Below are 13,814 nucleotides of genomic sequence, written 5' to 3'. Positions count from 1 at the left end.
TACTCACAGCAAAAGTTTGCTTAAGAAAATTGCTACTACTTTTGTCACTTGTGAACAGTCCCCATTTCCCTGTGAAAATTCCCTCAGGAGCAGGACCCTTCTACTGGAGGGAAGCATTCCCAAATACATATGTCTTCTCTTATTAACAAATGTAAATTAGTTTGAGCTGAAATTATTCATTAGGAACCAATGTGGCTGTAAAACAGTGAACAGACATTACATTTTTTTTTCCTTCCAGAGATCTCAGAACACAAAAATGTACAATGAGCACAAAATCCACTGCAAATAAAATACACTTCCTATACACATTAATGAATCATACTTTTCCATAACTTCCACCAAAATCTCAAATAGGAGACAACTTCACTCGAGGAACTGCTGCACTTCAGCAGGAAGGCAGCACCGCCCTCTGCGGGCTGACAGAAGTGACAGTTCATCTAGAGTACCATGAAGCATCCAAAAATCTAAATAATTAAAGTCAGCTGTAGACTCACAGGGATTTGTCCTTACTCTCTATGCAAATCCATATATAAAACATGACCCAAAACACTGAATGATTTTGCCAAGACTAGTATGCAACAGAAAATGAATTTTTTAAAATTATTCTGAAAGAAGTAGTAATAAATATGTAGCAATTGTTACTATTTTCTCTATTAAGTGTAGTGATACTGTCCTTCTGCTATGAGAAAAGATAAACTTCATAGTCATGTATATTGGAACAGGACCAAATCCTTTTACATTATCCAGATCACGTTATAGACTGGGTCTACTGACCACAGCTTTTATTTTGTTTAACATAAATTCATGGAAGTTTGGCTGAGATTCGGTATGTCCTATCAAAAACCATGTCACTGACTCCATGATACACGTGTAAGTTTTACTGTGGAAAAACAAAGCAAAGCCCATCTGTTTCAGCAACAAACAGACAAGCACTGTTGATCTTTTAATCCACTTTGAGGACACGCTTTGCTTTTCTTCAGCAACCATCAAGCTGCAAAACAGCTCAATGGAAAAGCTGCATTCACAGCCTGCATGGGGATGGGAACGTGCTGCCCCAACAGACTGCAGCTACATGGACACTGATAACAACATTCAAAGATGTCAACAAAACATAATCAAGACACCATTAAAACACACATCAAGAGATTATTAATAAAAGTCAAAGAAAAAAAAAAAGGTATCTTCAATATTTTTGTATTTATTTAGTGTTTTCTACAATTTTTTATTTGCTTAAAATGATTCTAGGTTTTTTTATAATATTGTTAGTTAGGCTTTGACAATGAATTTATACCAGACATACCAACAGACAAAGCCATAACAGAAAAACGTTTTTTTAAATTAGTTTAGCAATCATCTTTTGAAATCAAGAAAAAATACTTGACCTTACATTTTGTAACTTTTAGAAATTATTGTGAATAATGATGATAGCTACTAAGCATCAATTAGATTCTCTTCTCGTGTAAGACGAAACAGACAGGAACCTCACCTAAAACTAGAGAAGGCTACACACCAGAAAGACCAGTTAGTAACTAACACTAAAGAATTTTCCACTATTCTGTCTGATTTCACCCATGTATGTTTAGATCCAAGTCCCATGAACATTTTCCTGTATGACATTCTATTCCTAATCTTTTTAGAATATACACAGCAGTTCATAGAATTCAAGAGTGTGTGACAGAGAGAGAATATTAACTATAGAATGAGAGGAAAAAAGCATAAATATTTAATAAGACAACCACCGAAAACCATTTAAACACAATTTAAACACCTGCAAGAAAACACAAGGAGCTACATAAATCCTGAGTTTAAATTTCTGTCCATGAACTGCACAAAGTCAAATAGTTATACATTCTTCAGAAAGGAAGTAAAATACCTTCTGATATATAAGCTGTTGTGTTAAGGTACTTCATAGATTTAAAAATATGTATTAAAAAATCTACTATTTCTTTTGTTTTGCAGACTTATAAAGTAAGGTTAACTGCCATATTTCACTTCACAGGGTAGTTTTCATGACTCACCTCATGCTGTCCAAGACACTCCCTGTTAAAAAATAAAAAAAAAATCAGAGATTTAGAAAATGCATATTTGTTTAGGGGACTTAAATCAGCGACAGGGCTTTTCACACAAAAATTAGTGCAATCTATTTTTTAAAAGCGCAAACTAAGAAAATCACCCATCTATGCAGATCAATGCCTCCTCCTTTTTAATAGTTGTTTGGATTGCTGGGTTTTATAATGAAAATCTCAAAATTTGTTTCATTGCAAATTAATTGTACTTGTATATGATATTAGTTACTTGTTAGAAAGTAACCTGGTTTTGTTCCAAAAGCATCCTCTTTGCCTCTACTAATACATCATATTTTTCAGTTATCTAGTCTGAAGAACAGTTATTTAAAAAAAAAAATCTCCCTGATAACGTCTCAGACACAAAATAACTATCTTTCTATATAAAATCTTTATTTTTAATTAGTTTTGGTTTTTTTTAATACTTACACTGGTACAGGAACCTCACAGGGAGGGCATGGTAGTGCAGTCTGAATGAAGGCTGGCTCAGATGGCTGTTCCCAAGGCCCTGCAGACTGATGCTGAGAGCAAAAGACACTAGTTGAATACAAAACACAAATTTGCCTGACCATAAATAAATAAATAAAGCCTTTCCAATTCTAAGAAATTCACTTTCTAGTAACTAGATTTTTACTAATGGAAATCTCCACACCCCATATAGACAAAAAAATTACAATTTTATCCTTAGCCTGGTTAGGGATAGGAAAATTAAGTCCTGGGGCTCCTAGTGCTAAAATATTAAGCACTAAGTCAAATAAAAAAGACGAGTAAAACAATTCTAACCAGTTAATAAAGGTAAAATTATTTCAATTAGTACAATACTTCAATTACCATCATGCAGTGCATAACACATGTTATGTTAAGAACTGCCAATTTCTGACTTAACTTGTGCAAAATTTGATGGTTTTGTAAATACCAGACTTAAATTTTTTTTGTTCTTCTGTTAAAAGCAATTGCTTAAAGCTGAAATTAAATGTTTTTAATACAACTCCAAAACCAATCTTATAATTTTTTGAGCAACTCAATTATGTATTACAATATTACTTAGATTGCAACAAAGGAGCTAGAACCACTTAGCATCATGCTGAGCAGTACACCTACCTCTGTGCTTGATTATGTGTTTACTCTGAACTCCAAAAGCCTCAAAACAGAAGATTCAGGTCAAACTGATGCTCATTGTTCCAAACACAAATAACGTACCACTTTTCACTGCTTACTTACCAAGCCAGTTTGCTTCACAAGTGCTTCATCATGGCAGGACACAGGGCACAAATGGCCACAAGGCAAGGTTTTCTGGCAGGGCTGGCGACACGGAGGGCACCGCCCAAAGTGACAGTAGTGTTTCTCCTGGGTAGAATGGTGACAGGTAGGCGGCCGACTGCAGTAAAATCCAAGAATGAATCAATATGACAGTAAGAAATACGAAGTTAGTGTCACTGGGCAAGTATGTTCAACATACAAAGAATTGAAATGAACAAGTTGTTGGTGTTTTTTGTAAATTAGTTTACTTCTCACCTTCAGCAGGTGGTTAACACTACAATAAAATTAGAGAGGAATTCTAAAAAAAATTAAAAATCAAAGTTGGGCTTACATATTCAAACAGCTGTTTCAATCCTAATTCTACTCTGCACTACATAATCTTGCTACACCCCAGAAAAAAATATTCTTTCTTTTGCTAGTACATTTTTCTAGATAAACTGCCTCACTGAGGTACTTCAAAACATACCAGAGATGACTTGAAGAAATGAGCTGGACTACAGAGTTGGAAGAGCTTGGTGAGACAGAACCTCCCCTATGAACAGGCAAGCTGCTCATGAAACCTCGGTGTCAGAGAGGTGCCTAATAGGAGGGATTACTGCTAATCTCCATCTGCATAGTCAAGGATTCAGAAGAGCAAGAAATAATAACTGTAATCAGATAATGAACAATTTTTGCCTTTCAAGGTATATTTTATCACTTTCTTTAAGAACACTTTAAACTCCACTTAAGACAGCAAACAGACCCACTTTCTATACTGACCTGCACAGCTGCTTGCATTTGGGAGGTTTGATGGTGCGCTCTCTGCCACAGGGCACTTTAATGACAGTTTTTCCACAATTGCATTTCACATCTACAGTCTCCGGACATGGATTACAACTACCTAAAAATAAACATATTATAATAAGTAATAATTATAACAATAAGCTGACAAGCAAGTCAGAAATAACCCCCCCTCTCACATTTTAAAAAGAAGCCCAGTTATTTGGATCATGCAACACTTAGATGTTTTCAATTTGTATTTCAGTCTTAAATACCTATGAAGAAATGCCATCTTTCATCTGAATTCAAAAAGGGACACTGAAAAACTGGTACAATAAAATTTTGCAGATTTAGTATGATATTAATGTTCAGCCTATGTATAATGAATTGAAAGCATCCTCCATCGCTATAAAGTTACTAATCTGATGCATTTTAAAAATGTATCCGTAAAATATCTATGTTTTAATTCATAACTCTCCCACAACATTTCTTCACTAAGTGCCAATTGCTAAGCTTTATGACTGAGTAATTTAACAGCAAGAATATGAATCTTCTAAAAAAAGTAAACCCATGAGATTTCAGCTTACTAATCATGTTGCATTCTGAAGCTTTAAAGAAAACAACTGAAGATATTTACAGCAAAAAAATTTTAAGCAATTCTGGCTTGTTAGCAGGATCTGAAAAGCAGCATTTCAAGAAGCAGATGTCTCACTGGCAAAAGGCTGCTGAAGAGAAAAGGATGGAAGAACTACAGTCTTCATAGTGCAAAGTAAATTAATTAACAATATAGTGTTCAGCATGCACAGAAACATAGAATCACTCGGGTTTGAAGAGATCTTAAAGATGATCTAGATCCAACCTCGCTGCCTTGGGCAGGGACACATTTTACTAGACCATACTGCTCAAAGCCCCACCCAACCTAGCCTCAAAACACTGCCAGGGATGGAGCATCCAAAAATCCTCTGGGCAACCTGTTCCAATGCCTCCCCACCCCCACAGTAAAAAATCTCTTCCTAATATTTAATCTAAACATATTCTCTTTTCATTTAAAGCCATTCCTCCTTGTCCTGCCACTGCCTGTCCTTGTAAAAAGTCCCCCTCCATCATTCTTGTAGGCTGCTTTAGGGACTGGAAGGCTTCCAGTCTTCTCCAGGTTAAACAACCCAAATTTTGTCCCACCTTTCCTCACAGGAGAGGTGCTCCGTACCTCTCACCATCTTAGTGGCCCTTCTCTGGACTCTGTCCAACAAGCCCATGTCTTTCCTGTGCTGGGACCCCAGAGTTGGATGCAGTGTTCCATGTGGCGTCTCAGCAGAGCAGAGCAGAGTGGCAGAATCCCCTCCCTCCCCTGCTGCCCACGGTGCTCTGGATGCAGCCCAGGACACGTTTGGCTTTCTGGGCAGTGAGTGCTGGCTCATGTCCAGCCTCTCAGAGCACCTCCGAACAGAGCTGCTCTGGATCTGTTCATCCCTCAGCCTGTGTTGCCCCAACCCTGGGGTGCAGCACCTTGCACCTGTGTTGGTACACCTCATGAGATTCCCAAGGGCCCACTTCTTCAGCTTACTTGAAGTTCCAGCTACTTTTGCAAAATAAACTGAAGGTCTAACGCTATACTGCCCAGAGTGGCTAATACGTCTACAATTCACTTAAATATCCTATTAAGGAAGACAACTGACTACATTCTCAAAAATACAGAAAGGCAGAGATCAGAGATTCAGAGAGCCTGAAGGTAAGGTGAGAGCACACTGTTCTCAAATCAAGTGTTATAATGTACTGCAGTAGGAAGCAAAACATTTCCATTCCCTGGCAACACACTGTAAATTTCAGCAAGCACAATAAATATTTAAGGAAAAAAGATAAGGAAAAAACCCAAACCACAAACAGAATACATGAAGTTACCTTTTTTTTCAGGGACTCCTGTTAAAGGCCAAACATTTATTATCAACAACCTGTAAAAATTCTGAGATTTGGTGCCTTTTAAAGGACCCCATCTGGGAAGTTATTTTCTAGGAGGCATCTATTTCCTTTAATATCAGAGGTCACTACAATCTGACAGTTCATAGGAAAATTACCCTGACCTGGTATTACAAACTAAAGATAAAATAATTAATCATTACTTTCAGTAGCTATTAAAATATTGGTATATAGGGAGAAACAAATGAATATTAATATTTTTACATTAAAATAACTGCCTTTATTAGGAATACTTTCAAACATTTATGAAGATGTTACAAACTGTACTAGACTGTATTTTGTTAAAACACAGAGAATTTAGAAAAGAAAATAAATTTATCATCCGTTATCATTAGTGATTACCATCATTATATGCAACTTTAGTTAGCAAATAGACAATTATGCTCTTTTGATAAGTTACTCTTCAAAGTGTATATATTTGATATTTACATTCTCAAAGATCACTTTCGTTTTCTTACAGACACTGCTTTATTGTTTTCATGTTAATTACTGGAAATCTTTGTCACTTTTAGCCAGGTTGTAAAATGCAAACAGCATCAAATATAAACAATCATTCAATATAAAAGCTTATCCTATAGTACAGCATTAGCTCTTTAGTTTTTCAACCACAATTTTATTCTAGAATTTAGTTATCAACCAAACTAATGTGGAAAAGCAATGCTACCAGTTTTCTTCTGACAGTACACAAAAAATTACATTATCCAAGATTTTAGAGAGCTACAAGGGATGGAGAAGAAAGGGAAGGGAAAGAGAAAAGGGGGCACAGTATACAGAGAAAAACCAAACTGCTAGTTTGTGGTAACAGATTTAATAGCAACTTAACAGGTACAACTACCACATTTACCTATCCTCTCCTCCTAAGAGTCACTGCCTCAGAAGGAAGACTGGCTGAACAAGTTGTGATTTATTTCCTGAGTTGTTGCAATTTATACTTCAGAATACTAAGGAAAATTACAGAGGCTACTTGGCTGCTGTTTCAGCAGGCCAGCAACTTCTATGGGGAAAATTGCTGAGAGGGTAGACAATTTTTCAGTCATTCCAATTTAACCCCCTACCAAGCAAATGTCAAAGCAATTTGCCAGGTAATTTTGCCTGTTTCCAGCATCTTTCAACCAAGGTCACTAGATCCAGAAGCAAACTTTTTTGTTATCCTTCTTATAGTCAGTAACAAGTTCTTATTTTCTTTTACCAGTAGGATACCAATATACATTCAAATTTCATCATATTCTTTCTCATTTTAAGCCCACTTGTACCACATCTTGCATTCTAGGATTTTTTTAAACTATCCAGACTCAATCAGCAGCAGTCATTTCTATATGAATTTGGACTTTGTTATGCATATTCAGTGAACAGAATTATTGATAAAAGGAAGTCAAGCCATGGCTTTTGCATTACACAATTGGAAAGAAGACAAGAGCATTTTCAGAGGAAAAGTACTAAGCAAATCACCAGGTAAAAACTCAGGTTGCCACGATGTAAGTCCTTAAGTTCTAACCAATACTGCCCCCACAAAAAGTCCATATGCAACAATGAAGAGAATTTATTAAGCACTACACACAGTTATGCAAGCATGAAATTCGGCAAAAAATAAACAATTTTCCATCACTACAAGGATTCTTCACCTGTTCTTACCTCTGTGGCAGCCTGAAGGGCATTTGTGATTTCTGCAGCCGAGAGTCCGCCCGCAGACTTGATCACAAGGCGGACAGTTTCCAGAACAGCACTATTAAAAAAAAAACCCATGAAGTCTAATAAATGGAAAAAAAAATTTCTGGTGTACACTTTCCTTCTTCTACTATCTCATTATTTCAATACTTGTTTTTTAAAAAGTCAGTGCAATTTAGTCAAATTTCCTCAAACTCATCCCAGAAAAAAAGGCTACCCATAAAGTAGTTTTAAAAAAAATTCTTATTACAAAATAACAGGACAACACACATTTGAATGCATCATTTCAACACATTAAAAAGGCAGAGGGATTCAAAAAAAGCATAAAGTTCAAAATATTATCATATTTTAATCCTAAATATTTTCAGAAGACAGGATATCTAACACTTCACCTCATTATTCTGCAATTTCTTCCACTTTTATGTTCTATTGTCCCCAGCACAAAAATGTTGCTAACCTTTTTTTTTTATACACCTTTTACCTTTGTAGTAAAGACAGATAACTTCAAGACCAGTTATCTATTTTCTATTCTTAAATAAATCAGTAACCTGAAAGAATCAAAACATTTCATAAAACCATCACATCAGTGGATGTTGTATCAGGAGAGAACATAATCTTTTCTATCAACTTGAAAAGTACCTTCCTTCCAACAAGAAACCTGGATTTTCCACCACGGAGGTGTCAACATTGCATTTACTTGTTTTGTAATCTCTTCACATAAATTAAATTCACTACAACAATAATATTCAAAAATACATTAAGAGTAAAACTGTATTTTTTTTCATGCCTATTTGTGGTAAGTAGTCCAACTTTCACAAAGTATTAATTCAAAATAGGAGGCAACTTTCAGGCTCTCTTGAATGAATAAACTGAAAAGATACTTCTGACTTCAAATAAGAATCAAAACAAAACTCCAATTCCCAACTGTCAGACCACTGCTGCATGCACTGCTGTGTATTTGGGATGGAATGCTGGGCTGTCAAAAATAAAGAGTGTGCCCCTGACAAAGTTATAAGTGATTCCCAGCTCTTCCTACAAAGTAGGGAAATAAATTGACTTAAGTACTGCAAAATGCATAAAGCATCAGTGACTACTCAAGAATCTGAAAGTAAAACTGCCTTCAGGAACTGTAGAGCTGTCAAAATCCACTCCCTGTTTATAAGGCCAGTGAGTGTTACTTGATGTCATCCTTTTCAGAGAATTCTGGTACACTGAAAACTAATTTCAGTGTCATGGAAGAAAACTCCTCTTTCTACACAGTAATATGAGGTGGAGCAACAAGTTGATGTGATTTTATCCAGCCTTTTTTTACAAGTCAGCTAAACAATGCATTTGAGACAGATTATCTCTGGGCACTCACCTTCCTCCGGCACTGGTGCTTCTGGCAATCACGGATTTTAGTACACTTGGTTTCACACAGATATGGCTTATGGCATGGCATGCGCTTGGTGTGCTTCCCACAGCGACACTGCTTTTCAACCTCCTGGGCAGCAAGACAGGGAAAAAAAAGGAGGGTGTTTTTAGTATAAGAGGAAAAAAAAGGAAAATAAAATGTTCTACTACTATCTGTAAAGGAAAGTTCAAGGAAAAGTAACATTACACTCCATACACAAGGCAAGTGTGTCCTGCATGATAAGGGTAACTGCAAAACAAATTCATACAAAAAAGTACCTCTCTTGCACATGAGAGTAGATTCACCTCTAGTGCATACAGATAATTTAATAAGTAGATGAGCAGGTTTATCTCACCTTCATGGTGGCTGTCATGTGATGATTACTATCACCTAAACTTTGTAGCCTACGCTGGTTCAGGAAGAGACAGCTGAGACCTGACAGAGCAATGGCTTTGTAGGCCAGACCACAGAAGCTCCAGAGATATCCAGAGCACAGTAAATTTCTTACGGTTACTTTTCTTACAAAGAAGAAAATAGTGTTATGTTATACCACCTTCCATCTCACTAACGAAGGAATATCATAGAAAGACAAAGCCAGAAGGAAGGTAGAAAAGATGGGGAAAAAATTAAGTGCCTTTTAGGGCATAATAATTTAAAAAAACAAAACAAATAAAACCAAGCTAAAGCAACACACTCATCCACAGGTGCAGCCTCAAGTCAATACAGTGCTCAGCTACTTACTCAGAGTTGTGTTGGGATGGGAGGGGAATAATGAAAGAACCTGTTGCTTTTAATAAACAAAGTCACAGATTTTGTGATACATATGATTTCATTTTCCTTAGGTGACTTGCACTGTTCCAGGCACATAGTTTAAGAGCCCAAACAAAATGTGAACCTGATAAGGTAAGACTAACCTGTCTGCATATTTCACAGGGACCCCGATGACAGCGCTGTGAACATTTATGGATGCCACATTCCAGAACTTTGTCACAACTATCACCACAGGTGGGCACATCTTCTGTACAAGGCAATGTAAACTCTAGATGAAGAGAGAAAAGTACAAGTAAACATTTAGGGGAAAAAAAAGCCAAAATATTTAGCAAAAACATGTAATGTATAGTAAGCTCAAATGACAGTTGCCTTTCTTTTTTCAAAAGCTTCCTTAGATATACTTAGTTATTCACATCAAAAATTAAACCCTTGGTGCTAAACAAAGCTTTGAAAGCTATGCAAAAAAAGTTAATGTACTGTCATGGTTGACAGTAAGAAGTTTTTATGGACCCTGCCCTGCAGAATTAGCCTAAACTACTGACTGTGAAAGACTGGAGGACTTTTTATTTAATTTATCATACAAAAGAAGAAAGCAGCTTACTTGTTTTTCCACATGGACAGGACCTTTTCCCAGAACGAGGACAGTCTCCACAGGAACCAGCATGACAAACCTGTTCACATGTATGATTGCCACATGGCAAACATTTCCCACACACCTGAGAAATTCAGAGAAACCAGTGAATGCAATGCAATAGAACTACATACCAAGCCAAAGCAAACCAAGGGTAAAAAGCAGGAGTGAGATGCTTCTGGATGGAATTTCACTTTTTCTGTATTTGCTGAGTTCACTAAATAAAACTGATCATCCCTGCAGTGATCCTGCCTGGAAGGTCACAGTACAGTGAGGAATTAGTGATCCACAAAACCTGAGTAGTTGCAGGTCTGTGCTGGGCTGCACATACAGCTCAGCCTTCAGGCCGGCATTGTGCTGCACATACACTTTGGCCACAGGATAAACCTACTGTAGCAGTAGCGATTGGAGGCAGCTCCCACTCGGTACCAGTGATTGCATGCCTTTATCTAAAAGTGCAGCAAGAAGTTCTCATCTGAGTACCCTTTCTGTTTGACTGCAGAAATTATGATCAAGGATGCTTTCCTCTTGTAAGAAGATCCTACAATAACCTTCAACAACCAAAGTGGGGTCTGCACTGTATGCTGCACATCTATCATGGCCCATTCAATGCTGCACAGCTTGGGGTTCCAAAGATCTAAAGGGACATACTAGTCTTTAGATTATACTCCTTTACTCTACAGTGTTAGCTGAAATAAACTGCATTTTAACTGATACTTCACAGAGGCCAAGTACCTTCCTTACTGGGATCAGAATGGTCAAGTACCTCCTGGTACAGCCTCCCACCCACCACTTAATTTTTACAATTATTTTTATTTTTTCCAGTCTGTCGATCCATAGCCTTGGTCTTAAGGCTGCAAATATACTTCAAAGAATTAATCACAAAGCTTTCATTCTGCTACAGTCCTAAAAATAAACATGAAATTCTTGTCTACTAAGCTGTAGTTTCATTCTGATTTTGAAGGCAACAGCTGAAATTTCCTCAAGTACAAGAAAAAGAGTATACAAAGTTAAATTCACTGCTAAAGTAACCCCAGAACACTTCCAGAACAGAAACATTTTAACTATCATAAAAAATTAATGAAGCCACCAATTAAATCTCTTCCCAAACAATGCTGTTTATATTTTTGATTACACTTTCAAAAGTTAATTTTTTTTTTCTTACTGAATACATTTTTCCAATCTTTAATACACCAAGTAATCAAATTTTATAAAGGTGAGAAATCCATTTAAAAGGATAGCTTCAACATACCTGATCACATTGCCACTGAGGGCTTGCACAAAGTCTCTCCGCTGTCTGCCTCCCACAGATACACCGTTGTTTACTGACACGTGGACAAGGCTGACAATCTCCTGTATGCAATTGCAAAGTGACATTGAGAGCAGGAATTGCAAAAGAATGATGTATCTTAACAACAGAAACAGCTACTGCTCTGAAATCTAAAAAGGTTGGTCTACCTGCATGGCAGGGATTCTCACAAGCATGTTGTCCACACAGCAATGTTCGTCCACACGGCAGGCGGCAAGACCACTCCTTGGCACTGCACCTTCGGGGCACTGCCTTGGCTTTCTTACAGTGACAGGTTGTTGTCACCATCTTTGGGCAAGGTGGACACGGTCCTAATGACAGGAAAAATAGTATCTTGCTAATGACCATTCAGCAAATGCAGCCTTGACTACATCTCTCCTCTTCTGAGAATTTTAAATATACTTAACAGATGTTAAGTTGAACTGTGTAACAGGTACCTAAATACAGGTCACACAACCAAGAAACACAAAGGATTTACCTGGATGACAAAGCAGCAAACATTTATGACCACAGGAAGGTTTGAATTCCCTCTCACATATTTGACCACAGGAGTGAGGTACCAGCCATGGGTCCACCGCAGGATTCTCCACTTTTCCACAGTAACAGTAATACCTACTGGGAGTCTCGGAGCGTTTGTATTCAAACCTACATTTTGGACTAAATAAGGGAAAAAGGAGTGAAAACAAAAACAACTTATTAAAACAATGAAAAAAAAAAAAAAAAAAAAGCAGTTTTATTGTTTTGGCTTCCCAAGACTGTTTCAATGTTACAAATTAACATTTTTACAACTACTATAATGACTAACAAAAATATACAGTAACACAGAATAAAGGTATTTCTATATGTCAGATTTTACAATACATTAATTAGAATGTCTAAGGAATTGCCTTGTTAATGCAATTTCTTTTCGCTAAGAATATATACAGACAAAAATAAGCACAGCAAAAATCAGAACAGTCTTTATGTCAAGTAATATTAAAATAATCTATGCTACAGTTAACCTACTTAAATAGAACGAATTAAAAAAATTATTAAAAACTAGGGGTTTTCTAGTAGCAGTCTGTTAGTCATGTAAAACAAAGTTTAGCAATGCTATTAAAACCAAGCATAGTAATTAGAATTTTATCTGAAACATTTTAGATTCAAGATGTACACCTTCACTGTTCATCCCTGATGTTGACAGAAATTAAAAAATTAATTATTGCTAAAGGTAGATAGACACCAGAGGCCTGGAATTTATAAAGTGCCACAAGCCCAACAGGCCCCACAGAGGCCATGAAAAAGGGAGGCAACAGGAGGAAGGAGAAACAAATCAATTCACATTGCTGGCTACACTGGGAAAAGACAACAGACAAGAAGGTCCTCCTCAGAGAAGAACAGAAAGACTTTGAAAGACCTAGGCACTCATTTTTAACAAATAAAACATCAATTTGCCCTGATATAATATATTACAGACCATTAATCATTTCTCTATAGTGATAGCATAGTTTTAGCATGTCCTTACATAAAAAATAAAATACCATTTGCCTGAAGAGGCATTATCAACTTGAGATGCTGCCAGCCAGCAAGTGACACTTTATTTCCTAAACAAACCTGCTTACGAAATTGTATTCATGTAGCCACATTATTACCTTCTCTTTATACCATCTCAAGGAAAACTGCAAGACCTGATTTAATGTTTGGATTATAATGAGACTAAAAAAATAAATAAATTCCAACATCTTGCTATTTGACAATATTTTTTAAACTTCTTTCACGGTGCCAACTTTAAAAGTGAAAAATATGTAAAGCCATTCAGAAATAAATGTCAGAAGCTGAGACATATAAGTTACCTTCACAGAGGCTGAAACAAATTTGATGCAACAAGGTTTTAATATCACTGTGAAATTTTTGTGAATCATGTTAACAAAAACTTAAAAATAATTTTAAAAAGCAATAGAAAAGTCAGTCTTCTAAACTTTTTTTTTTGTTGTGCCCATAATGTACAAG

The 13,814-nt window shown here is 36.5% G+C and overlaps 1 protein-coding gene across 2 annotated transcripts in view; it reads right to left on the bottom strand.

Moving 5' to 3' along the window:
• Nucleotides 1-13,814, bottom strand: part of NFXL1 (nuclear transcription factor, X-box binding like 1) — a 44,481-nt gene that overhangs the window by 26,346 nt on the left and 4,321 nt on the right. For both annotated transcript variants that reach the window (XM_041402908.1, XM_041402909.1), the window contains exons 5-15: nucleotides 12,304-12,482; nucleotides 11,975-12,136; nucleotides 11,769-11,869; nucleotides 10,487-10,601; nucleotides 10,029-10,153; nucleotides 9,082-9,204; nucleotides 7,689-7,779; nucleotides 4,083-4,203; nucleotides 3,285-3,441; nucleotides 2,493-2,584; nucleotides 2,019-2,040 (exon numbers count right to left, since the gene is read on the bottom strand). In XM_041402908.1, coding sequence (XP_041258842.1) covers nucleotides 2,019-2,040; nucleotides 2,493-2,584; nucleotides 3,285-3,441; nucleotides 4,083-4,203; nucleotides 7,689-7,779; nucleotides 9,082-9,204; nucleotides 10,029-10,153; nucleotides 10,487-10,601; nucleotides 11,769-11,869; nucleotides 11,975-12,136; nucleotides 12,304-12,482 — 1,288 coding nt within the window. The remainder of the gene's footprint in view (nucleotides 1-2,018; nucleotides 2,041-2,492; nucleotides 2,585-3,284; nucleotides 3,442-4,082; nucleotides 4,204-7,688; nucleotides 7,780-9,081; nucleotides 9,205-10,028; nucleotides 10,154-10,486; nucleotides 10,602-11,768; nucleotides 11,870-11,974; nucleotides 12,137-12,303; nucleotides 12,483-13,814) is intronic.

Source organism: Onychostruthus taczanowskii, unplaced genomic scaffold (genome assembly GCF_017590055.1).
Source record: "Onychostruthus taczanowskii isolate IOZ18803 unplaced genomic scaffold, ASM1759005v1 scaffold2, whole genome shotgun sequence".
Lineage (NCBI taxonomy): Eukaryota > Metazoa > Chordata > Aves > Passeriformes > Passeridae > Onychostruthus > Onychostruthus taczanowskii.
This window is presented reverse-complemented; position numbering and strand designations above follow the sequence as displayed.